The sequence below is a fragment of the Macaca nemestrina genome, chromosome 9 (genome assembly GCF_043159975.1).
Source record: "Macaca nemestrina isolate mMacNem1 chromosome 9, mMacNem.hap1, whole genome shotgun sequence".
Lineage (NCBI taxonomy): Eukaryota > Metazoa > Chordata > Mammalia > Primates > Cercopithecidae > Macaca > Macaca nemestrina.
The window spans coordinates 109151714-109178640 of record NC_092133.1 but is presented as its reverse complement, the minus strand read 5'-3'; the positions used below and the strand labels follow the sequence as shown (position 1 = coordinate 109178640).

The 26927-nt window shown below is 46.6% G+C and overlaps 1 protein-coding gene and 1 long non-coding RNA gene across 24 annotated transcripts in view; one reads left to right on the top strand and one right to left on the bottom strand.

Annotated features, from left to right (window-relative positions):
* LOC105495968 (par-3 family cell polarity regulator) overlaps nt 1-15797 on the bottom strand; it is a 719051-nt gene extending 703254 nt beyond the window's left edge. For 10 of the 23 annotated variants that reach the window (XM_011765958.3, XM_011765965.3, XM_011765959.3 and 7 more), the window contains exon 1: nt 15375-15797. In XM_011765958.3, coding sequence (XP_011764260.2) covers nt 15375-15494 — 120 coding nt within the window. In that variant the 5' untranslated portion in view covers nt 15495-15797. Of the gene's footprint in view, nt 1-14536; nt 14736-15374 lie in introns of those variants that run through there. The other 13 variants (XM_071070217.1, XM_071070222.1, XM_071070225.1 and 10 more) reach the window with 5 other exon arrangements.
* Nucleotides 15798-16247: 450 nt separating this feature from the next.
* LOC105495966 (uncharacterized) lies at nt 16248-16903 on the top strand. Its single transcript, XR_011607501.1, has 2 exons — nt 16248-16281; nt 16601-16903. It is a non-coding gene; the product is annotated as an uncharacterized lncRNA (long non-coding RNA).
* Nucleotides 16904-26927: the final 10024 nt, after the last annotated feature.

The window sequence follows — 26927 nt, the reverse complement described above, 5'->3', positions numbered from 1 at the left end:
AAGTTCCCAAGAGATGCCAATGCCACTGGCCCATAGACCATGAGCCTTTTTTACCCTCACCAGCCTGAAGGTGATCCCAAAGGTGTACTTCTTCCCTGAACCCATAAGCCATTCAAGCATATCCAACTCAGGAAAAAATTCTGTTCTTCTCCCGCAGGATCACTTACTCTTTCTTATAGAATTGCAGCATCCTAAAATGCACATCAGTTTGTCATGGTATAGCGATTCACTGTGCAGGCTCTGAAGTTAGAGTCTGCCAAAGGCGGCCAAGCCGGCTGGGTGTGGTAGCTGACACTTGCGATCCCAGCACTTTGGGCAGCCAAAGTGGAAGGGTCACTTGAGCCCAGAAGTTCAAGATCAGCTTGTGCAGAAAGGTAAAACCTCATCTCTACAGAAAAAAGAAGTTAGTCAAGTGTGGTGGCACATGCCTGTAGTCGCAGCTACTTGTGAAGCTGAGGCAGGAATATCACTTGAGCCCAGAAGTTCAAGACCAGCCTGGGCAATACAGTGAGACTCCAACTCTACAAACAAAAATAAATTAACTAGGCATAGGTGGTACACACCTGTAGTCCCAGCTACTCGGGAAGCTGAGGCAGGAAGAATGCTCGAGCCCAGGAGGTTGAGGCTGCAGTGAGCCATGATCATGCCACTGCACTCCAGTCTGGGTGACAGAGCAAGACCCTCAGTTGTGCAACTCCCCCCCCCCCCCAAAAAAGAAAAGGTTTCTTATCCTCGCTAGCCCAAGCTTACTCATCTGTAAACTCTGGATTATACCAATATCCAACTCCATGAGATTAACATATACACATAAAGCACTGAGCCCAGCATATAGGGCCTGATACAACATGTGCTATGAGTGCTTACCGTTACTCTTGATAATAATGGTAATACTGGCCAGGCACGGTGGCTCACGCCTGAAAATCCCAGCACTTTGGGAGGCCAAAGCAGGCAAATCACCTGAGGTCAGGAGTTCAAGACCAGCCTGGCCAACATGGTGAAACCCCATCTCTACTAAAAATATAAAAAATTAGCCAGGCGTGGTGGTGGTCACCTGTAATCCCAGCTACTCAGGAGGCTGAGGCAGGAGAATTGCTTGAACCTGGAAGGCGGAGGTTGCAGTGAGCCAAGACTGTGCCACTGCACTCCAGCCTGGGTGACAGAGCGAGACTCCATCTCAAAAAAATAAAAAATAATAAAGGTAATACTACCATTTTCTGACACCACTGTCTCCTGAATCTCCTCCTTGCTGTCTGAAACTCCTTCACAATAAGTTAGGACTGAAAAAAAGTGACAGGTTTCACTGTTGTTAAAATGGAACCTTCCCAACAACCTCCCCAACTAATAGGCAGATAAATAATGCCCCTGATAAAAGCACCTCTTATGCAAGAGCTTTCGATCTTGAGTCCTGACCTAGAAAGCTTTCTAACACCAAAAGCAGAGACTGAGCTGAAAATACCATCCCCCGGAATCTATAAAGAAAGCAGCTTCACTTCTCATGGGTAAAGAAACAATGCAGGGCCAAAACTCTTCTGCCTCAGACTAAAATTCCCCCCTACTAAAACACACTAAGATCTGTCGAAAATTCTCCCAATTATTTCTCTGCAATTTTGTTATAAAACACTTGAGTATTCTGGAAAGTTTTTGAAAGCACCATTCATCACTTTCATTAGCAAAGCACAAAAACAAAGGGAAAGTGTGAAGGCAAGAGACAGACGCACATAAATACATTCCAATCTCCCATGCTGCTGGGTCTTTTTCACGTCCTGTAGGAAAGTAAAACTTGGAATCTCAAATGCACTCACGTGAAAAAACGTTTACAAATAAATACAGGAAGGGATCAGAGTCAAAATAAGAGTGCTATGCCACTAGATAAGCTTTATTACTTCAATCACTGCTTAGCGACTTCCCTAAATACATATGGGGAGAGGGAAGAAGCATTCCTTTAATTAATGAGATGTTTAAGGTCCTCAAAGAGGAAAACAACTTTCAATACTGTGGTATGAAAAAGATGGATGAGAGGAGGTAGTCCTCTTGAATACAAAGCCAGGGTGTTGATAACTGCAAGTCTGACTTCATCGCACTGCCTGCCAAGCCCAGAATGTGAATGAGTCTTCAAGACACCACTCCCTATTTAGTATGATAAATAGGTCAACTCCTGGGTGAAGTCTTCAGGTGATTGGCAGTGGGTACCTTCAGCTGAACTAAAGTATTAAAAGTTGCATCAATCTGTCAACCCTTACAACTACCTACCTAAGCAAAAGATGTTCTGTGTTCCTTTATTGCTGATTTAGCTGCCCAAAATCACCATCTTCAGATGCCCAAAATCACATCTTAAGAAGTGTTATGGGCACATGAATTATAGAGGCCTATATAATAAGGATTAGAGAAGTCACAAAAATGTCAACTTTCCTACTTATTTTATAACACAGATTATCTCTTTGAGCTCCAGGGTATTCTCAGAACTACTACTAGTTAATAAACACTAAAGGCCTTTAAAACATCTCTGTATTTTATTAATACAAACAGTATTTACATTTTATACTTTTATCCTTTCCAAATTTTAAAAGTATTTTTAATGAAAAATGTGTAAGTGATGGCTTTTAACATAAATACAGCAAATAAACTTTATGTAATTTCCTTTGAAGTAGCAGTGTTGCAGCTGCAATTATTTTAGGAAGTAACAAGTAGAAAGTCCTACACGGCTAAGACAGCTAGACAAACACAATTCTCCTTGGCCTGTAAAAGAATCAGCTTAAACTGCTGGGTGATCTTTAGATCTTCATTGTTAGCTAAATGATGCATACATACTAACACTGGAATTTCTAAAGCACTTTTAGAAAAATAAAAAAAGTAGCCCTTTAACAGATAACCTGGAAAAACAACACTTGATATCATAAATAAGAATCAAGCTGATTTTGTGAAATAGCCATTATAATTTTGCCTAATCTATGTTTGAAACTAGAAGAGAAAGAAAAAGATCTAATACTGACAGAATCTATTACATGACAGGGGCATTATCTACAGTGAATCACTTAATCTCCATGACACCCTACAAAGACGACAATCCCAAATTACAGATAGGAAAACAGACTTACAGAGCTTGTATTATGTGTCAAAGTTTTGGCTTGGGGGGCCCAAACCAAAACCTGGAAAAGCTCTTCCATTATGGACATATTTGGAGCATCCAAATCAATGTCACTGGGATTTTATTTCTTAAATTGCAGAAGGAGGCTTCCTTGGTGACTTTTTTTTAAAGGGAGATAGTTTTGCCACATGATTTCCCACATGTAGTGAAGTTCTAATGAGGACGACATAAAACAATTTAGAAAAACTTATTCTAGTGAGCCTTAATCACTGGCAAACACTCCTGGTAAAAACAAAGGGACAGTACAGCTAACAAGTAGTCCACCTGGCCTCCCTACAATACCTTTTCACGTTCTCTCTTTGAACCCAGACAACGACCCCGTAAGGCAGGTGGTATTAAAAGGCAGGACTCCTGACCAAGCACGGTGACTCTGGCCTGCAATCCCAGTACTTTGGGAAGCCGAGGCGGGTGGATCACTTGAGGTCAGGAGTTTGAGACCAGTCTGGCCAACAAGGTGAAAACCCATCTCTACTAAAAATGCAAAAAAAAAAAGAAAAGAAAAGAAATTAGCTGGGTGTGGTGGTGCATGCCTGTAATCCCAGCTATTTGGGAGGCTGAAATGAGAGAATCAGTTGAACCCAGGAGGTGGAGGTTGCAGTGAGCCGAGATCACCCCACTGCTCTCCAGTCTGGGCAACAGAGTGAGACTCGGTCTCAAAAAAAAAAAATAGAAGGCAGGAATCCCGTGCTGACAAAGGTACTGCTCTTAACTCTCCATAAATGTCTGGGAGAGATTCCTTTTCAGAATCCTGATCCATGGTGTGTCGCTCTGATGTTTTGGCCTCCTAGAAGCAAAATACCCACCACCGAACTTTCCACTTTCAGCTAATGGTGTTTTTGCAAACACCTGTGTGAGTCATAAAATGTAGAAGATAAAACTGACCCCCCCATGGAAAGTTCAGGAGTTGGCCAGGCACAGTGGCTCACGCCTGTCATCTCAGCACTTTGGGAGGCCGAGGCTGGCAGATCACGTTAGGTCAGGAGTTCAAGACTCCATCAAGACCAGCCTGGCGAACATGGTGAAATCCCATCTCTACAAAAAATACAAAAATTTAGCCAGGCGGGGTGGCAGAAACCTGTAAGCCCAGCTACTTGGGCGGCTGATGTTGTAGAATTGCTTGAACCCAGGAGGCAGAGCTTGCAGTCAGCCAAGATCACGCCACTGTACTCCAGCCTGGGTGACAGAGTGAGACTCCATCTCAGAAAAACAAAAAATAAAAATAAAAAATAAGAATAAAGTTCAGGAGTTTATTAGTATTGCAAGTTTCCCTGGAAAAAATATTCCCGATAGGAAGTGTCTTCATAATTTAAAATATACTTATTTCATATTCCTCAACAGTACAACTGCTAAAATGCCACCACCTTCCAGATGCAGTAAAAAATAGTTATCAATCCAAATGATGCACTTAGAGATCTACTTGATCTGTTTTTGTTTTTTGTTTGTTTGTTTGTTTTTCTTTTTCTTTTTTGAGACGGAGTCTCGCTCTGTCGCCCAGGCTGGAGTGCAGTGGCCAGATCTCAGCTCACTGCAAGCTCCGCCTCCCGGGTTTACGCCATTCTCCGGCCTCAGCCTCCCGAGTAGCTGAGACTACAGGCGCCCGCCACCTCGCCCGGCTAGTTTTTTTTGTATTTCTTAGTAGAGACAGGGTTTCATCGTGTTAGCCAGGATGGTCTCGATCTCCTGACCTCGTGATCCACCCGTCTCGGCCTCCCAAAGTGCTGGGATTACAGGCTTGAGCCACCGCGCCCGGCCCTGTTTTTTTGAGATGGAGTCTTGCTCGATCGTGGAGGCTGGAGTGCAGTGGCACAATCTCAGCTCACTGCAACCTCTGCCTCCCGGGTTCAAGCGATTCTCACTACTCAGACTCCCAAGTTGCTGGCATTACAGGCGCCTGCCATCACACTCAGCTAAATGTTTTTGTATTTTTTAGTAGAGACGGGGTTTCGCCATGTTGGACAGGCTGGTCTTGAACTCCTGGTCTCAAGTGATCTGCCCGCCGTGGCCTCCCAAAGTGCTGGGAGTACAGGCACGGGCCACTGCACCCGGCCAAGATCAACCTGATTTGTCTAGAAGATTTTTTTTCCAGATCTCTAACAAAATGGTAAAGGTACCAAACCCTGTGTTCAACAATAATGAATTTAGTGATTAGTTATATGCTGTGTGTACTCCTCCTTCTGCAGGTACTGCTGTCTGTAATAAAAGAAATTCAAGTTTAGAGTATAACCCTGCTGGGCAGGAATCTGGCTAACCATTATTCACATACGGCTTTGCACACCGGGTTTCAGCGTTATAAATGACACATTTTAAATGCATTTGTGGTATAAGAAAATACGTTCCCTGGAAAAATTGTTTTCTTTTTTCCTTTGTCCCTCAGACTTCTAAAGAGTTTATTTTTTAATTTTGGACTTAACACTGGACTTAGAGAAGAAAATTAAAACACAGACATAAAAACTTTTTTCCAATTTGTATTGTCTATGTAAAAGAAATTGAACAAAAAAACCTAGTCTCATATATACCACCTACACAAAAACAACACTCCTTTCTTTGTGTGTTTTTAATATTAATACACATATTTTGATTGGTTAGCAATTTTAGGTTTTTGAGACATATATCAAGTTGTTTTCTTACGTGTTGAAGAAGGAAACACTGATTTTTAGTGTAGTCTATCTCAAAGAGGCTTTTTCAAACATATAAACACTATAATATAGATTAGTTTTCTAATCAAAAAGGGAAAGGCCAGGCGCGGTAGCTCACACCTGTAATCCCAGCACTTTTCGAGGCCGAGGCAGGCGGATCATGAGGTCAGGAGTTTCAGACCAGCCTGGCCAACATGGTGAAACCCCATCTCTACTAAAAATACAAAAAATCAGCCAGGTGTGTTGGCAGGTGCCTGTAAACCCAGCTACTCAGGAGGCTGAGACATGAGAATCGCTTGAATCCAGGAGGCAAAGGTTGCACTGAGCCGAGACTGTGCTACTGTACTCCAACCTGGGCAACAGAGAGACTCCATCTCAAAAAAAAGAAGGGAAAAGCCAGACACTAGAAAAATATACATCTTAGTTCCAAAAACTTAAATCTTACAGTGTCTGAATAGTTAAAAACACCAAGATTGGGAAAATGTTAACTTGACTGTCATCTCTAAAATGACTTAAATTTATGCCACCATAAAACATCAACCCCAGAAATACACACGTACGTGCATATATATGTATATTGTACAGTTCATATCATGAAATATCATACCTCTATAATTCACAAGGGGAATTGTCTTAGTCACTTCTGAGCATGATGTGATTTACATTAAAAGATACTTATCTTGAGACAATAAGAAATTCTGAAAGACACCCTAGACAAAAAATTTTTTTTTTCTGTTAGAGACAGTCTCGCTGTGTCACCCAAGCTGGAGTGCAGTGACACCATCATAGTTCACTGCAATCTTAAACTCCTGAGCTCAAGCAATCCTCCCACATCAGCCTCCTGAGCAACTGGGACTAAAGATGCACACAACCATACCTGGATAATTTTTTGTTGTTGTTGTTGTTGTTGAGACAAATCTCCCCATCGCCCAGGCTGGAGTGCAGTGTCGTGATCTCGGCTCACTACAACCTCTGCCTCACAGGTTCAAGTGATTCTCTTGCCTCAGCCTCCCGAGTAGCTGTGATTATAGACGTGCTCCGCCATGCCCAGCTATTTTTTGTACTCTTAGGAGAGATGGGGTTTCACCACTTTGCCCAGGCTGGTCTCAAACTCCTGACCTTGTGATCCGCCCACCTCAGCCTCCCAAAGTGCTGGGTTTACAGGCGTGAGCCACCACACCTGGCCTATGCCTGGCTAATTTTTTAAAAAAGAGACGTGGTCTCACTATGTAGCACAGGCTGGGTCTTGAACTCCTGGCCTCAAGCAATCCTCCCACCTCAGCTTCCCAAAGCACTGGGATTACAGGCATGAGCCTTCTCACCCAGCCGTCCCTAGGCAAAATTTACCCTAACTCTCAAAAGCATCCATTTGACCTGGAGAGCAAGCCCCGTCAAAGTTGGGGGCGTGGGGGGATAGGCAAAATATTCTCACAGCATGGGTGGGAGGAGTAAGAGGTCCTGGACCCTGTATAACCCTCTGAAAAGCTACTGCACATCACTTATGGTGCTATGAGCACCAACACTAACCATGCAGAGCAGGAGTGCCTGCACAGCTCAGGGAACTGGCAGTGGGAGTCCAGCCCCGCATCTCTGAATATGAGAACATGGGGACACAGAGGCCTACAGAGCTTGTAAGATTTGCCAAAGCTCAAAACTTCTGGGAGCCAAAGCCAAATGCTGGAAAGGCTGATCCATTACGTGCATACTTGGGGCATTCTCAACCCCACTGCACAAAGGTGCTGGCGAACTGGGCAGAAAGGAGTCTCTGGCTGAAGAACAATCGGTGAAGCCCTTAGAGGGGTAAGGGTTAGCACAGAGAGACCAGGGGACCTGAAGGCTCAGCAGCCAGGGGCTTACCAGACAGTAAACAGGACACACTGCACAGGTCTGAGAAAGCAGGGATTCCACACTGTATGGAAAACTCCTAAAAACAGCCAGTTTTCATTTGAAGTGTTTTGAGCATCTCTGATACACATATATATGTCATTTTATGAAATGCTCAGAACTATAAAATACCTAAAAATGGAGCATTGTTCATAGTGGCTTATAGAGCCTATTTTTCTAACATCTTTATTGACATATAATCACATAACCAAAAAATCCATCCATTGAAAGTATACACTTGAATAGAATTGTGCAATCATCACCATGATCTTAGAATATTTTCATCATCCCAAAAAGAAACCTCATACCCATTCACAGTCTTCATTACCCCAAACTCCCAGTCCTAGTGAGACACCACTCTGCTGTCTCCACAGAGCTACCCACTCTGGTCATTTTATAGGAACAGAATTATACAATATGTGGGCTTCCTGCTATGAACACTGATGTACAGTTTTTGTATAGACACACATTTTCATTTCTCTTGTGTGTTTGTGTGTGTGTATATATATTAAGAGTATATATAAAATATATACAGAATAGAGTACAGAGAGTACACACAAAATACACTCTGTTTAAGTGAAAAATAAATAAATAATTGATATTTAAAGTCACTTGGATGTGGAGCTTGAAATCTTATTTGCAGGGACCAATATGAGTTGATGGAGAAGAAAAGGAATACACAAAAGTAATATTTAAATGGCAAAAACCATGGAAAGATAGCAGGCCAGATGCAAGAAGGCACAGACCTATACAGGAAAGTTATTTTAATTTATTTATTAAAATTTTTACTTGTTTACTAAATAAGTTAAAACAAAGTTATTTTTACTTATTTGCTAAAATTTGGGCCAGGCATGGTGGCTCATGCCTGTAATCCCGGCACTCTAGGGGACCAAGGCAGGTGGATAGCTTAAGCTTAGGTGTTTGAGATCAGCCTAGCCAACATGGCAAGATGCCATCTCTACAAAAACTACAAAAATTAGCCAGGCATGGTGGCACACAACTGTAGTCCCAGCTATTTGGGGGGCTAAAGCAGGAGGATCATTTGAGCCTGGGAGGTAGAGGCTGCAGTGAGCAGAGATCACGCCACTTCACTCCAGCATGGGTGACAAAGTAAGACCCAGAAGGAGAGGGTAGGGGAGGGGAGGGGAGGAGAGGGGAGGGGAGGGGAGGGGAGAAGGAAGGAAGGAAGGAAGGAAGGAAGGAAGGAAGGAAGGAAGGAAGGAAGGAAGGAAGGAAGGAAGGAAGGAAGGAAGGAACTTTTAAATAATGACTAAAAGACAAAATTAGTCACCTTTCTACTTTATCCACTGAACTCAGCACTTATTTTGATAAAGATTTGCTTTTGTACAGAAAAGGTACCCAAAACAGGTAAAACTGTATGCATTTACTGATGTCCAGCTCTACTGCCATTGACTTTGGTCCCAGCCAGGAATGCTGAGCGAGCGGCCAAGCAGGATGAAAGCATGCTGTGTAGGCTTAGCATGCCATCTCCCCCTGATGGAAAATTACCTATAGAAAGCACCTTCTGGCCCAATCTTACATGTTTATTTCTATCCTTGAAACAAGTACAGAGGGTTCTAATCATCTATGGAGAGCTCAACATCACCAACTTGCACCCAACTCTGTGGGGAGGTAGAACCTCCCAGGACAGATGGAGGATCGGTCTGTGGGTTTGCATCTAAGTGAGACTTTAAATACTCCCTCCACAACCAATTCATCCATGTCTACCATAAGCCAAGAAGCGCTTCACATCCGCCAGATTCTCTCTGAGAATCTCAGATCCTAAACATTCCTACTTAGTCCTGGTACTCAGCCAAGCATCTCAACTGACGGAATCAGAGGCGCCAGACCAAGCATAGGTGTGTTCCAGGGCCAGATTCTCACACAGCCCTGGCCACCTGCCTTGAACCTCGCCCAGTGCGAACCCCAGGAGGGTCCTCTGCTTGATCTGAAAAACAAACTGAACTCCCTCAAGACAGCTGATACAAAAGAATAACTTCTAGGTACTCCAAACCTCACTAAATCTTAGTTTCCATTACAAGCTGTTTGTGCAGTATGTTAAACACACCAAACCTTAAAGTCCTTTAAATTCCCAAGTGCTGATGATAGTCCTCTCAGCAGAAGTGTATTTTTTGTGTGAGACCAGTTTAACATGTTGATTCTCAACTTTGTATTTACTCAACATTCTGGCTGCAATGTGACAGACATGGGCTATTCACTAAGACTGAAGCTCAGCGACCCGCTTCAAGCATTTCACCGGGAGGGAGAAGGGGCACACGGATACACTTGAAAACCACACAGCACAGCCCAAGCATCTGAGTCGGTGTAGAAGCTACACCCAGGACGTCCCCAGGAGAGGCAGCAGGCAGGGAGAAAGATCCTCTAGCAGCTTGGGACAGACAGACAGCCTCCCAGAGATGGCTGGCATGGGCTGAGACTCACGAATGAGTGCAAGGAGGGAGCAAACGTTCCAGGCAGAAGAAACAGAAAATGCCAGAACAGAGGCAGCGAAGTGTCTGTGAGTCCTGGGGGTGGAGCGGCTGCAGAGGGAGTGGCTGGGAGGCACAAGGGGTCCCTACAGGGACAGGCTGTGCTCAGAAGGCAGGACTTGGAGAACACGGGACAAAGGCGCTTCAGCACCAGAGGACAATGTGACTTGAATTCTAGAAAGATCAGCCTTTCAAAAATGTTTAGTTTCTTTTTCCTTTTTGAGAAGGCAGAAAATGTTAAAAATAATAATAAAGCTGCTTTCATTTCACTATTTTTATGCTCGCCTCTATTTTCTTTCAATCTCTGCAACAGTACAACTATTTTCCTAAAAGTTTCAATACGCTTGTAAATGAATAACATGCAGTCATACATATTTTCACAGAAAAATTCCATACCAACCACAAGATTTTTCATAAAAACCATGACTGTCATTATGTTACTAATCAACAGTCTCCCGCCACTAAAAAAGCACATTTTCAAAAGTTTCTGTCCATGGACTCAACTTTTTAAAAAACACAGGTCAAGCATCCCTAATTGAAAAATCCAAAATCCAAATACTCTAAAATCTGAAACTTTTTGAGCACCCACATGATGCCACAACTGGAAAATTCCACATATAAGTACTTAACACAGACTTCTTTTCAAGCACAGAAAGACTGCATAAAATTACCTTCAGGCTATGTGTATAAAGATACATAGGAAACATACATAAATTCTAACAATACATTAGACTTGGGTTCCATCTTCAACCTATCTCATTAGATATACAAAAATATCCCAAAGTCCAGAAAAATCCAAAACACTTCTGTGGTCCCAAGTATTTTGGATAAGGGATGCTCAACCTGTAATAACAACAGGTTGCCATTAAATCACTCTAAAGTGATGTGCTTGGGGACAGAAGCCAGAGGCCCCAATAATCAACCTGTAATCAAGCCAACACCCACAGCTTTTACTTCCTCAGCCCAAACACACATGCAACACACAATTTTGTTCTCCTGATTGTGGTGCTGCACATCATTCAATCTAACATTCTTACCCATCCTTCAATGAAATTACATGCTGCCTTTTTAAGTAAAGGGGAAAAATCCAAGCAGCAATAGTAGGACACTTGGGAAAGTTCCCAGGGTGTAAAACTGCTTGGTGGATAAAACATATTGGTCATTCCATTCATCTTTACAGAGTAGCTAGTATGGGCCGGGCTCAGGACTTCAGAGTTTCCCTCTCATCATCCTGTTCAATACTTACATTAACCCTGCCAGGGAATATTCCACTTGAGATAATGGGGCTCTATAGGGTTGGTGTACCCAAGGTTAAATGGCTTGTAAACCTAGGTCACCAAACCCGATCCAAAGCTCCCCTGCAGGCTGAGAGGAGGGCTTGAGGGAGGTGGAAGCAGACGGCAAAGGGGTTCCAGCACCTCCTCGCCCTCACTTTTGTCCTTCACTCTCTCCTTCCCCTTTTGGTCACTCGGCAACATTTATTTAGACTGAAATGCTAAGAAATTATCCATACAAATCTCAGTTGCTCAGGTCATCCTCCTAGAACTACTTGTTACCCTGACTCTTAGCTAAACGCCACAGTCCTTCCTACTGCATGAAGTCCCAGGGTCTTGCCCTGGCATTCAGTCCTCCTCAGTTTGATCCTGACCCCCTGGGCTGAATGCCTGAATTGCCTTTGTCCATACTGCCTTCCTGGAATGCCCTCCCTTTCACTTCTCAGAATCGTAGCAGACATTCTGCAGATTCACACACCTAGACCCCAACTGCAGACCTACAGACCCAGAGCCCATCTGCCCCTGCAGGCAGGTGCCTTACCCAGTTAGCAAGCACTCCCTATATCAAGGTCAGCCTTCCCACCAACCAAGCCCAGTTCAAATCCTAGTGACTACATGAGACTCCCACACGCACCCCATAATGATAGTACCTACCTCCAAAATGCAGAAGCGATTACTGACTGTATCACACTGGTGCCAATAATGCTACCACCTGCTGTTATTTACACTGCTATATATTCTTCCTGTCTCCTAGATTATACTTTTTTTTGAAAAGTGCACGAATTCAATCATATTTTTTTCATACAGCATGACTTTTTATACACAGCAGCCCTTCAACCAACCCCACACTTAGCGCTGCAGCTCAGCACCGTAATCACGGGTATCAGGTCGCAAGCACAGAAGAACAGATGCAGACACAGTCCATCCTCCCATCCTACACCCCCATGAGAATGGTCCACGTAACGTGGTTCCCAATGTCTAGCACCGCACTGTCCTCAGCAAGGCTCCTAATGCAGATGGGTGGATGAGGATGAAGAGCTATTCCCACTCATCAGTGATCACAACCACAAAAACATCTTTCATGAAAGGAAAAAAGAAATGTCACACATGACTAAGCGCAAGCCTTCAAATATCTACTCACTGAGGACATGTCTAGTATTAAATCATGACATTTCACTATCCAGAAAAATTGATTTGTGTAACCTGAAGAGAAAACAGCCCAGATGCAATGCCAGAAAATTAGCCCCACCACACCAGAAAATGTTTACTGCAGAGAAAGCCTTGGTGATTTGAGAGTTGGGATCTTTCTCTTTTCCTTTTTATTTTTTATTTTTGGCTTGGTTGGTTATTATACAAAGCCATAAACATGATCTGCCCACATTTTTCCCCACCAGATGGGAGTTCATCACACCACATGTCACCTAGCAACCTAAACACCACTCCACAACTATCCAGCCACCCAATTCTTCATACAGAATTTCTCTTGTTCTATTAGGCAATACCGGTAAGGAACAGAGAATAAAAGTTAAAACAATGTTAAATACATAATATCACTTCCTCATCACTTAATATAGAATGGGAAAAGTAGTAAGAAAGACTGAAAATTAATCTCAATCATTGTCTAGCAATTTCAGAATAAAAACGAGAAAAAGGAGACCTAGAAGACACTCAAGCTCTGGCAACATGAGGGTCAACAGTCTTGGGATCCAATGATTGAACTTGGTATACTGCAAAGCCCCCGTTAAAATTCACCTACTGAACTCTAAGTTGTACTTAAAGAGCGTGTCAGTGTTGGAACCCCTGACCCATCTCTGACCCGCCCTCTCATCTCCAACTCCCATGTCACTATCACCCTCCCTTCCTTCAGCTCACAGGCCCCCTTTTCTCTTTGTGACACCTCCCCAGACACCCGTAAGAAAATTGCACTCCCTTTTCTATGCCCTGTGAAACAACCACTGCTAATTGTTAATAACAAGGACCAGGTCTGTGACCAAGGCCCTGCGCTTTAGCCACCCAGCATCCCAGAGGCCCCTCTTCTCCCCATGTCACCACCAGCCCCTTCACCTGGAGGACTGCGCAGCCTCTTGCTCAGCCTCTCACAGCCAGTGGGTCCCCTAGATGTCCAGCACCCAGAACAGTGCTGTGAACACAGTCAAAGCTTCAAAATTTCTGTGGAACGAATGCCTCAAACAACATTTGAACTACTGTCAAATAGGCAGTTCAGCCTATGTCTATTTTGTGCACGATGAAACATGGGACACAGTAGGTAAAACAATTTTAATCACACAAAATTAATAAAGTGAAAGAAAATGTCGATCACCCTCTCCCTATTCAGGAGCCTAGACATACTGCAGAGTGCATATTACTTTATTTCTCTTTCCTTGCACAAAGTATTTTGTTGGTTTCCAGAGTGCCTGAACAATTTGAGTACTCTTTCGAACACTTAAAGCATAAACTGTCACACATAAACAACACTTAAAAAAGGTAAATGCCCATTGAGATGGTTTTCTTTCCCTTTGTCAGCTTTGCAAGATAAACAGGTGCCCAATTCCCACTAATTTTATTTGATTTTCAATAAAAGAGTTCAACCAACTGTAAGGAACATAACAGAGCTATTAAAGCCAATGTCTTCCATCCTTGTGCCGGGTTCCTAAACGTCCCCCAAAATTATCTTTAAAAGCCCAAATTTATGCTACTTTTTCCAGTGTATACTAAAAGCAAAACAGCAGTCTAAAAAGCTTTTTATTTTTAATTTCTGAGAGAACTGAAGATGCCACCGGAGTACCCTGTGTACGCTAAATAGGGCTGACCAAGCCACTTTCCAACGTCATCTGCAGCCCCCAAGCCCACAGGGGCCAGGCCACTGTCGGGAACAAATGGGAAATACTGCACCGAAGTGAATGCACTCCCCACCAAAGAGGACTCTACTACAAAGGAAATATCCCCGGGTGCTTGGGAGAAACTTCAGCGTGGGCTGTTGTCAAACACAGACACAGTCGGTAAAACAATTTAGCAAAATGCCTTTTCACTTCTGACACATAGTAGAGGAATGCTGTGAAGTGGAGACAATGTTATCACTACAGCAAGAAAAAGGGAAATCCACTCAACTCTGAAGTCAGGCCCGGCTCCGCAGCCCAGCCACATGGAAGCAGCCCAGGATAGGTAGGAGCTGAGGTCCTCGCAGGAAAACTTTTCTTTCCGCGACCGTTTCAAGGTTGTGCTTTCCAGAGCCCAGTAAGGGGGATCAGCTCAGTAAATGCTCGCAAGCGAGTGCTGAGTGCCACCGGTGGCCCTCCCGGGAACGCCTCCCCGATCCCAAGCCGGCTACTCCCCAAACCCTGCAGCCCCCGGACGCGCGCCCCTGCCCGCCCCTGCTCGCGCGGGACAAGGAGGAAAAGACCCCCCGCCGCGGTCCCGCCCCCGCCCGAGGAAGGGAGAGGAGACAGAAGGCTCGCAGCCCGCCTCCGTCGGGAGGGCAGTCACGAAACTCTCCTCACACCAAAAGTTCCCAGTCCCCGGCCTGTGCCCGCGGGGCCTGGGAGCCGGGAGAGGCCTGGGGCTGGATTTCCCGGCCCGCGCCCCTGCGCGCCGGCTCGGAGCTTGGCTAGCTCTACAGACTCCGGGGAAGCGCCCAGGGCCGGCCTGTGCGCCGCTGCCCGGCTCGCCCCGCGCTCCTGAGGCCGGAGCTCCCGGGGAAGGGGGGATGGGGAAGGGGAGGGCGGGGGCCGCGGGACCCGGCTGGGTGCCCCCGAGGCTGCGACCCGGCCAGCGCTGACAACTTTGGCGCCCGCAGCCCGGGGCGGGGGGCGCCCGCGAGGCCGGCCCGGCCGCACTTTCCCTTTCCCCGCCTCCCTGCGCCTCTCCTCCCCCTTCCAGGAAGCGCCATATTGATCCCGGCGCCGTCCCCGCCGCCGCCCCCTCCCCGCCCGCGCCCCCGGCCCCTCACCTTGGCGATGGCCTTCCGGTAGCGGGTCACCGCCTGCTGGATGAGGCTGAAAACTTTCATGTGGCCGTCCCCGCACGGCACGACCACCCGGGTCCGTCCGAAGCACACGGTCACTTTCATGCCGCCGCCGCCGCGGGCGGGCCCGCGCCCCTCGCCGAGCGCAGCCGGAGCAGCCGGGGCCGGGGCCGGGACCAGGGACGCTGGGCGCGGAGGAGCCGCGGGGGACTTGGACGCGCGGGCGGCTAGGGGCGAGGGCAGGCGGCGGCGACGCCGGGGGGCCGCTCAGCTCGCATGCCCGGTCCGGCCCGGCCACCCTCGCCTCGCCCGGGGCTCGCCTCGCCTCTCCCCGCCGCGGCGCCCGCAGCCTCCGGCCACCTGTTCGGCGTCTCGGCGCGCTCGCCGGCGGCGGCCCGGGGCTGTGTGGCGCTGGCGCTCGCTCGGGGCCGCTGGGGGAGGGGACGGCGCGAGGGGAGGGGAGGGGGAGGAGCAGGGCCGGGCACACAACACCGCGCACATGCGGCAGGGGGAGGCGCGGCCGGCTACCCGCGCGGGGCGGAGCGCACGACCGCAGCCCGCGCCCCCGCCACCGCCCTCCGGGGCCGGCCTCCCTCCGTCCCTCCCTCCCTCCCTCCGGAGGCTTGGGACCCCTGGTCCCACCGCCAACCCGGGCAGGCGGCCATCTGCCCCCACCAACCGTGGCCCGGGCGCCCCCCAGCCCCCTTCACCCCGCCCGCCCAGCTCCCTGCAGGGCTGCGCTCGCCCCTCCTCGGAGACGCCCCTTCCACGCCTCCAGAGGTCTCCACGGAGCCCCCCCCTTCCCTTTCCTTTGTCACTTTTAATCCCCTTCCTTGGACTGGAGGGTTTCGGGTGCAGGCGCTCCCGGGGAAGGCAGTTTTTGCTCAGCGCGGCGAGTCCCCTCCTCATCGCCCCGGAGGCTCCAGCCCGAGCCTCTCTGCCCTCGGGGACTCGAGCCTGCGGCTTGCTCCGCTGGGTTTCTGCCCTGCCCGCTCCCTAGCTCGGCTGCAGGGTCGGGCAGCGGCAGTTCTGCCCGAAACGCAAAAATTAATAGTCTGCTCTGGGGAGGCAGTGGGGAAGCTGTGAGCCACCGGGCGTTTTTCAGAGGTCACTGTTTACCTTGAAGTTTCCTGTTGACCCTCCGCTGACCCACCCACTTAAATAGATTAGACCTTAAACATCGCAATTCTGATACATTTATTTCTTTCAAGTTCTGCAGCATAAGCAATCCTAACGCGAATCCGTGAACAGCCTATTCTGACGCCGCGGAGAAAGCTCACGCGGGAATCCCCACGGTGTGCCCGCGCTTAACGCAGACGCCTGAACCCCGAGGAAGGCTCCGACTCCGCAATGAGTGACATGCGGGCTTGAGAAGTTCTGAAGGAACGTGATCCGAGTTAGGGAACGTAACTGAAGCTCATTTTGTCTTAGTTATGGACTATGATTCCTTAATAAACGTATGTCATTATGTTTAAAGAATGACAAATGTCAGCAAAGAGTGGTCCCTGTCCCAAGCCCGTTCCAGACTATGTGAAATTCTTTTTTGCCAGTTATTTCCGAGGGACGTGAAAGCAATCAAGCTGCCCTGGGTTGGCGCAGAACTTGAGCACTTAGAGGTGGAAGAGCTGGCGATTGACCATCCATCCCACTCCACCTCCAATCTTAAAACAAGGAAACAAGACACGAGGTTCGTCCGCTTGCCACACTCCCTGCGCTTTGCAGCACCACAGCTGCCCCAGCATAGTGCAGTTTCTCCTAGGAAACATTGCCCTTCCTCTCCTCTCCCAGCCCTGGACCACCACTTTCCACCACCTGTCCCAGCAAATCAGTGCAGTGGTGCTAGCCCCATCTTACTCCAGGACATTGACCAAGGGCCAAAGTCACTTGCCCAAGGCGACAGAGAAAGCTCAAGCAAGGCAGACCCAGAAATAGTCTAGGTTTCCCTCCTTCCACTCAGTCATGGGAAAGGCTCCTCCTACTGCTGTTTGGCTGCAGCACTAGACATTTCTACCCACTAATTAAGTTTATGACAACGATGACAACAACTGTTGCTGTGGGCTTTTTGCTTCTTACATAGATACTTGGATCCACAACAACAATTACTGATAATTATAGGTGTTGTTTCTGTTTTTATGCATTGGAGGAGTGTACTACTAGTTTAGAATGTGTACTAGTTTATTTTATTTTGTTTTGTTTTAATTTATTTATGTATTTTTATTTTATTTATTTATTTTGAGACCAAGTCTCGCTCTGTTGCCCAGGCTGGGAGTCTGAGGCAGCAGTGAGCTAAGATTGTGGCAGTGATCTTGGCTCACTGCAACCTCCGCCTTCTGGGTTCAAACGGTTCTCCTGTCTCCGCCTCCCAAGTAACTGGGATTATAGGTGCCCTCCACCACGTGCAGCTAATTTTTGTATTTTCAGTAGAGACAGGGTCTCACCGTGCTGGCCAGGCTGGTAGATCCGCCCACCTCAGCCTCCCAAAGTGCTGGGATTACAGCGCAAGCCACTGCGTGGCAGAGAATGTATACTAGTTTACATGCTATACTAGTTCAGAGGGGTATACTAGCTTGAGTGTAATAAATTAGAGTGGGGCTTTCTCAAAATAATTCTAATCGAAAGTCATTTTTCAGTAATAACCAGAGTACATAGGACATCATACAGATCTAGGTTCAGATCCATATTCGGCCATTTACCAGTGCCTTAGACACAACTCTCACTCTTCCTCCAGCCTGTCTTATTAGCTGAAAAGTGGAGAAGTAGAGCTTATTATATCCATATCCATCTCATAGATCTCATAGATTATGAGTCAGTCTTTCTTTTTTTCTTTTTTTCTTTTTTTTTTTTTTTTTTTTTTTTGAGATAGAGTCTTACTCTGTTGTCCAGACTGAAGGGCAATGGCACAATCTTAGCTCACTGCTGCCTCAGACTCCCAGGCTCAAGCAATCTTTCCTCAGCCTGGAGAGCAGCTAAGACTACAGACAAATACCACTATGCCCAGCTAATTATTAAATTGTTTGTAGAGATAAGGGCTCACTATGTGGCCCAGGCTGGTCTTGAACTCCTGTCCTCAAGCGATTCTTCTGCTTCAGCCTGCCATAGTGCTGGGATTACAGGTGTGAGCTACAGCACCCAGTCAAGTTATGAACATTAAATAAAATAATGTGTCTGGAAACAGTACGGCCGGGCACAGTGGCTCACGCCTGTAATCCCAGCACTTTGGGAGGCCGAGGTGGGCAGATCACCTGAGGTTGGGAGTTCGAGACCAGCCTAACCAACATGGAGAAACTCCGTCTCTACTAAAAATACAAAATTAGCCAGGCATGGTGGCACATGCCTGTAATCCCAGCCACTCGGGAGGCTGAGGCAGGAGAATCGCTTGAACACGGGAGGTGGAGGTTGTAGTGAGCGACGTGGCGCCATTGCACTTCAGCCTGGGCAACAAGAGCAAAACTCCGTCACAAAAGAAAATAAAAAAAACAAAACAGTACATGCTGCCACGCTGCCACATGGGAATGTATAGCGTAGTACAGTGCAGTTACCGTAAAGAAGGCAGAGGGTAACAAAGTCCAGGACAGGATAGCGAATGATGACAGTGGAGGAAGCGGGAGAGATAAGGGGGAGAGGAGAAGACCAAGGCTTAAAGAAATGACTAGCCAGGTAATACAACTTTCCAGTGACTGGGCCAGGACTACAACCAAAAACTCCAGCTCTGACTCTCAGGCCTGCACTCAATTCACTTAAATTTGATTCCACATTCAGTTAGTAAAGACCTTCCTTGCAGGAAGCACTGGCTAAATATTACAGAATTATAAAGGTGAGTAAAAGAAGGACAATCTAGAGGTCAGAATAAGATAGCTATTCCAATAACTATAATTCAAGACATTAAATATTCAGTGCCAGCAAAGCGTTTATGGCAGTACTAGAGGGGGGGAAGCTTTCATAACAGAGATGACATCAGGATATGTGGGTACCATTTTATGTACATCAATTCCTTTAACTATTCAATACTTAATAAGGGTATAGATGGTTTTTTAAAAATATGATCCAGAGAATTAATAACACTGATTCCACCAACCAGATAAAGCCTTAGAGCTGTATTTAAATCTACCTAGTTTATCTAGATGCAGTGATTTCCTTTATATTAATAATTGACGAAAAACTAGTACTGTATAATTCTAGATGCCAGAGCCTTTGGTGTCTTGAGTCAAAATTCATGAAAATTTTTTTTAATTCATAAAATTTCATGACACATTGGGAATACATATCCAACTCCTCACCTACCCAAATAGAGCCCCCTTCAAAATATTCCAGAGTTGCCCTCAACCAGTCCATCAGCAACCATCATCGAAGTATCCACTGCCTTTTTTTTTTTTTTTTTTTTTTTTTTTTAAATGGAGTCTTGCTCTGCCGCCCAGGCTGGAGTGCAGTGGCCAGATCTCAGCTCACTGCAAGCTCCGCCTCCCAGGTTTACGCCATTCTCCTGCCTCAGCCTCCGGAGTAGCTGGGACTACAGGCGCCCGCCACCTCGCCCAGCTAGTTTTTTGTATTTTTTAGTAGAGATGGGGTTTCACCGTGTTAGCCAGGATGGTCTCGATCTCCTGACCTCGTGATCCACCGACCTCGGCCTCCCAAAGTGCTGGGTTTACAGGCTTGAGCCACTGCGCCCAGCTCCACTGCCTTTTTTTTTTTTTTTTTTTTTTTTTTTTTTTTTTTTTGAGATGGAGTCTCACTGTTGCCCAGGGTGAAGTGCAGTAGCACAATCTCAGCTCACTGCGGCGGACACCTGTAATCCCAGCTACTGGTGAGACTGAGGCAGGAGAATTGCTTGAACCCAGGAGGTGGAGGTTGCAGTGAACTGAGATCACACCATTGCACTCCAGCCTGGGCAACAAGAGTGAAACTCCATCTCAAAATAAATAAATAAAATAAAATATAAATATAAATGCCAGTTATTTCAGCCTAATCTTCGAGAGTGAAGTTCAGAGTCAAGTTCTTTGGTGAGGCTTAGAGTCCTGGCCTTCTAGGTTGCTGGGGGAAACCAAAGGTGCAGGTAGTAAGATTGCTGCTATTTGGGGGAATTTCAGCACTTGAACCAGGATTCTGTGGTGGGTAAAATCCCTCCTGCCTTCCCTCTGAGGCAGGCATGGCTTTATCAGAAACATAAGGTACTGAAAGTTAACTGGATGTGGTGGCTCACACCTGTAATCGCAGCTACATGGGAGGCAGAGATGGGAGGATCACTTGAGCCCGGAAGTTCAAGGCCTACCTGGGCAACATAGTGAGACCACATCTCTACAAAAAGTTAAAAATTTAGCCAAGCATGGTGGTGCATGCCTGTAGTACCAGCTACCTGAAAGGCCAAGATGGGAGAATCACTTGAGCCCAGGAGTTGGAAGCTGCAGTGAGCTATGATTGCACTGCTGGACTCCAGCCTGAGAGGCAGAGTGAGACCCTATCTCTATAAAAAGACAAAAAAAAAAAATCTACCAAAAGTTTGTTGTTGTTGTTGTTGTTGTTGTTTTCTCTCTCTCTCTCTCTCTCTCTCTCTCTCTCTCTCTCTCTCTCTCTCTCTCTCTCTCCTTTAAAAATCTTTGAGAATGGCTGGGTGTGGTGGCTCATGCCTGTAATCCCAACACTTTGGGAGGCTGAGGCAGGTAGATCACCTGAGATCAGGAGTTAGAGACCAGCCTGGCCAACATGGCAAAACCCCGTCTCTACTAAAAACACAAAAAGCATCCAGGCATGGTTACAGGCTCCTGTAATCCCAGCTACTCAGGAGGCTGAGGCAGGGAGAATCCCTTGAACCCGGGAGGTGGAGGTTGCAGTGAACTGAGATCACACCATTGCACTCCAGCCTGGGCAACAGAGCGAGACTTTGTCTCAAAAAAAATAAATAAATAAAAATTAAATGGCTCAAATTCTCAAATCCTGAAACAATCTGGATGGGGTGAAAGAAATACTTTAGCTGGAGCCTATAATCCCAGCTACTGGAGAAGCTGAGGCAGGAGGATCATTTGAGTCCAGGAGTTCAAGGTTGCAGTGAGTTATGATGGCACATTGCAGTGTAGCCTGGGTAACAGAGTGAGACCCATCTCTAAAAAAATAAGAAAGAACAAAAGAAAGAAAGAGAGAGGGAGGGAGGGAGGAAGGGAGGAAGGAAGGAAGGAAGGAAGGAAGGAAGGAAGGAAGGAAGGAAGGAAGGAAGGAAGGAAGGAGAAAGAGAGAGAAAGAAAAAAGAAAGAGAAAGAAGGAAAGAAAAAGAAGGCAGGAAGGGAGGGAGGGCGGAAGGAAGGAAGGAGAAGAGAGAGAGAAAGAAAGAAAGAAAGAAAGAAAGAAAGAAAGAAAGAAAGAAAGAAAGAAAGAAAGAAAGAAGGAAGGAAGGAAGGAAGGAAGGAAGGAAGGAAGGAAGGAAGGAAGGAAGGAAGGAAGGAAGGAAGGAAGGAAGGAAGGAAAGAGAGAGAGAGAGAGAGAGAGAGAGAAAGAAAGAGAGAAAGAAAGAAAGAAGAAAAAGGAGGGAGGGAGGGAGGAAGGAAGGAAGGAATGCTTTAACTGGAGTCAGTGTGTGGTGGAAAGAAATTAGGTCTAGGACTGATGGCCCTATCTGGGTTTCCAGCCTCAAGCCTCTCCAGCACTGCCTCCAACCTACCTGAAGCAGGAAAGTTCTCTTCCCGATAGGTTCTCCAGAGCCAGACCTACAGGTGTCAGAGGAGGTGAGTGGCTTTGAGGCTGCTTCAGATGAGGCCCAGGGCCCGGGGCCCCCGACATTCTGTGTAATTATTCTGGTATGCTGTACGAGTGCACATCCAGCCCCAGTAATCCCCTTTACCTGATTTTAAATGGCTGACTCATCGCTTCCTCCTCTGTCAAGTTACTCTGTTAAGCCGGGAGTTCAATTTCAAAAACTCTCTGTGGTGTTTTGGAATTTCATTCGCTCAGTGTCGTGGCAGAGGCAACATGCTTGTTCCAGCTGGGGAGGTTTACTTGGATGGAACACAAGGCAGTTAATCTGCAGTGGTAGATCCGGAACCCACAGAAATCTTTCTTTGTTGTCGTTGTTATTGTTGTTTTTGCAGGCATGCTCTGTACCCCAAGCTAGAGTGCAGCGTCGCAATCATAGCTCACTGCAGCCTCGAACTCCTGGCTTCAAGCAATCCTCCTGCCTCAGCCTCCCAAGTAACTAGGACTTCAGGTGTGTTCCACCATGCACGGATAATTTTTAAAATTTTTATTTTGTAGAGATACGGTCTTCCTATGTTGTCCTGGCTGGTTGTGAAGTGGTCCTCCTGCCTCAACCTCCCAAAGTGCTGGAATTACAGGTGTGAGGCACTGCATCCAGCCTTTCTTTTTATTTATTTATTTATTTATTTATTTATTTATTTATTTATTTATTTATTTTAAAGATGGGGATCTAGGCCAGGTGAGGTGGCTCACGTCTATAATCTCAGCATTTTGGGAGGCTGAGACAGGCGGATCATAAAGTCAAGAGATCGAGACCATCCTGGCCAACATGGTGAAACCCCGTCTCTACTAAAAATACAAAAAAATTAGCTGGGCGTGGTGGCACGCCTGTAGTTCCAGCGACTCAGGAGGCTGACGCATGAGAATCACTTGAACCCGGGAGGCAGAAGTTGCAGTGAGCCGAGATCACACCACTGCACTCCAACCTGGTGACAGAGGGAGACTCCGTCTCAAAAAAAAAAAAAAAAAAAAAAAAAAAAAACAGAAAAAAGAAAAAGAGGAGGATCTCACTATGTTACCTTTCTGATCTTGAACTCTTGGCCTCAAGCCATCATCCTGCCATGGCTTCCCAAAATGCTGTGATTACAAACATGAGCCATCGTGCCTGGCCTGGTCATCTATATTTTAGGATGATCTCCTGGTTACTCTAATGCAGAGTGAAATTTGAGAGCCACTGCTTGTCTCAAACTTGTCTACCAGTTAGAGCCAAGGTATTATAATATATTCAACGTGAGACGCTAGAAATCAGTACATAAATTTTTTCTTTGAGATGGAGTTTCACTCTTATTGCCTACGCTGGAGTGCAATGGTGCCATCTTGGCTCACTGCAACCTCCACCTCCCGGGTTCAAATGATTCTCCTGCCTCAGCCTCCCAAGTAGCTGAGATTACAGGCGTGCACCACCACGCCCTGCTAATTTTGTACTTTTAGTAGAGACAGGGTTTCTCCACGTTGGTCAGGCTGGTCTCAAACTCCTGACCTCCGGTGATTCGCCCACCTCGGCCTCCCAAAGTGCTGGCGTGAGCCACCTCACCCGGCCCATAAAAAGTTCTTAATTCATGGGTTGAATAAATTATGTAATGGATGATTGAACTTTCCATCATTCCTAGTGTGATGTGGGGTCTAGAATACTGGCAAGTGAATTACATGGTCCCTTCTAGTTTTATGTAATTGAAATCAGGTTAAAATGAATGTCAAGAGAATATTTAGTGCAGAGGAAAGTATCTCAAAAGCTTTAAAGTGAACACTGAATGCAATGTGTGAGATGGCCATGAAAGTGGAGAGTGTGGCCCTCTTTGCTTTGGATACGCTAGTGTCTGCACGTGTCTGTGTATATGTGAGTGCACACGTGTGTGTGTGTGCATGTGTGCCTGCCAGCACAACCTCCCTTTGCTGCTGTGGATCCTCATGAGCCCAGCAATGGTGTGGAGCTGAGAACAATAGCCTTTCTTCCCTGCATCCTAAGGCTGGTGCTGAGGGTAATTCAGGCAGGGTGTCCCAAGGAGCAAGTGCAGGAAGCAGGAACAGGAGCACTGGTGACCAACAAGCTTTGTGGAATTGGAGGATTCTTGGAAGTGAGTGGCCGGAGGAAAAGGGTGAAAAGCATATTACGGGGCAAGGCACGGTGGCTTACGCCTGTCATCCTAGCACCTTGGGAGGCTGAGGTGGGCAGATGACTTGAGCCCAGGAGTTTGAGACCAGCCTGGCCAACATGGTGAAACCCAGTCTCTACTTAAAAAATCCAAAAATTAGTCGGGTGTGCTGGCGCATGCCTGTAATCCAGCTACTCGGAAGGCTGAGGCATGAGAATTACTTGAACCCTGGGGGCAGAGATTGCAGTGAGCCCCAATCTGGGCACAGAGTGAGATTCTGTCTCAAAAAAAAAAAAGAATGTATCTGGGAACCTGATAGTGGTGGGCCTTTTGTGCACAAATTACTCTGTTTATTCAGATAGGGGTCTTTGAAGGATTTGGAGTACAAGACTGGGACCGTGAAAGTGCCTTGGAAAAGATTCACATCAGCTAAAGTGGCATCCAATTCACCATCCTGGCAGAATGGTAACAAGCAGACATTCTGAGGTGGGGAGTGCCCCGCCCCCTGCAGCTAAAGCTGGAGATATCAGGGCCCCCCCTGAATGGACAGCTGCTCCCCTGCCCGAGCTGCTAGGGCCTCCAGCTCACTCTGCTGCCCTCTTTGGCATGGCCACTGCCACATTCTCTGCTGCGTTGCTGTGGCATATCCCTCCTGCCCCAAGCTGGGACATCCTTCTGCTCCCCAAGCTCCAGGGTGAACCCCAAGCTTTTCACCCACCTCACTGGCCACAGTTAGAGACCAGGGCGCCATGTTTCCTCCTAAGTAAATTTTCCCAGGGTCCTAAAGCCGCCCAGAGTCAGAAATAAGTTGGAGTCTGTAAGCTGTGGCCCTGAGGCCACACTTCCCCTCTCTCTGAATACCTGGGTCCTAACCCTGGATCCTGGTGCTTTCAAGTCTGTTTTCCACTGCAGCACAACCCCTGATTTCACATGCCTCCAAGGCATCCTTGTAGATCTTCCGGTCTTCTGCAGAAAATTCATTGATTCATTCAACTTTTACTGGGCAATTAGTATTTTGTCAAGCACTATGTTAACTAATGGTGATAAAAAGATAAGATTTAGTATCTGCCCTCAAGGATGTTCTCTTCCTGCAAGGAGGGGCCTGGAGATTGATATACATAGGCCACTGTAATACAATATGTAGTTTATTATGGGAACAAAGACTAGAAACCTCTGTGGGGCAGGGTGGAAATGGATTACCAACAGATTGAGGAGTTCCTCTAAGAAAGAATAAAAAAGACTGCAGGCTGGGCATGGTTGCTCACACCTGTAATCCCAGCATTTCAGAAGGCCAAGGCAGGAGGATTGCATGAGCTCAGGAGTTAGAAACCAGCCTGGGCAACATGGCAAAACCCCATCTCTACAAAAAATACACAAATTAACTGGGTGTGGTGGCATGCGCCTATAGTCCCAGTACTCAGGAGGCTGAGGTGGGAGGGTCACCTGAGCTTAGTAGTTCGAGGCTGCAGTGAGTTGAGATAGCTCCACTACACTCCAGCCTAGGCAACAGAGCAAGAACCTGTCTCAAAAAAAATAATAAATAAAAATTTAAAAATGAAACTGTGTCAACAAGGTGGATGTGGTTAATTGGCAATGAGCGTCTCAGTGCTCTCCTAACATGTGTTCCTGTGCTGCAGAGGCTGGAAGGCTAATGATCTATTTCCCAGGCTCTTCTGCAGATAAGGGTCTAGATACAAACTGGACTCCACCTATTCAGGTTCAGTAGCATGAGATGTTAACGGTGGTGTGACTGGGCTGTTGTGACTGGCCACATTTCTAGGGTGAGTGTCCAGCTTCACAGGTGACCAGAAGCAAGGTGAGTATACCCGGAGGCAGGGCGTAGTGTGCAGTAGGCAGGCTCGGGTGGGAGAAGTTCAGGTCCCTGGACTGCAGCGCCTCCTTCACCACTACAGCAGAGATCAAGCCACTGCATGCTAGCCTGGGTGGCAGTGTGAAACTGTCTCAAAAAACAACACACACACACACACACACACACACAAAACTGTAAAATGACCAGATATAGAATAAAATGGAAGAAGAGAGCAAAGATAGCTAAAGTTTAATACTGTGATAACAGGAAAATTATAAGGTCATTGACAGGTATGGAACTCAGCAGGAGTATCAGGTTTTTTGTTCGTTTTTGTTTTTTTTTTTTTTTTAGATGAAGTCTTGCTCTATTGCCCAGGCTGGAGTGCATGCAGTGGCATGATCTCAGCTCACTGCAACCTTCGCCTCTTGGGTTCAAGTGATTCTCATGCCTCAGCCTCCAGAGTAATTGGAATTACAGATGCACACCACCACGCCTGGCTAATTTTTGTATTTTTAGTAGAGACGGGGTTTCACCATGTTGGCCAGGCTGGCCTCGAACTTGTGACCTCAGGTGATCCACCCACCTCGACCTCCCTAAGTGCTAGGATTACAGGCATGAGCCACCACACCTGTTTTAGGAGTAGCAGTTTTAAGATGAGGAAAACGGTGTTAAATATGTAAAGATTCCACAGTTTAGAGGGGAATGTGGAATATAGTTCAGAAGAACACTGTTATTGCAGACTGTAATGGTATGGCTTTATTACATCATGTGCACTAGGGAATGTTGTGCATCCATTGAGAGTGGGCTGGGAGAACATTTTCTGGCAAATAAATATTGTAGAACAGCACTCTGTATTGTGAAATGGAAAGAATATGAGATTTAAACCCAGAAGACCTG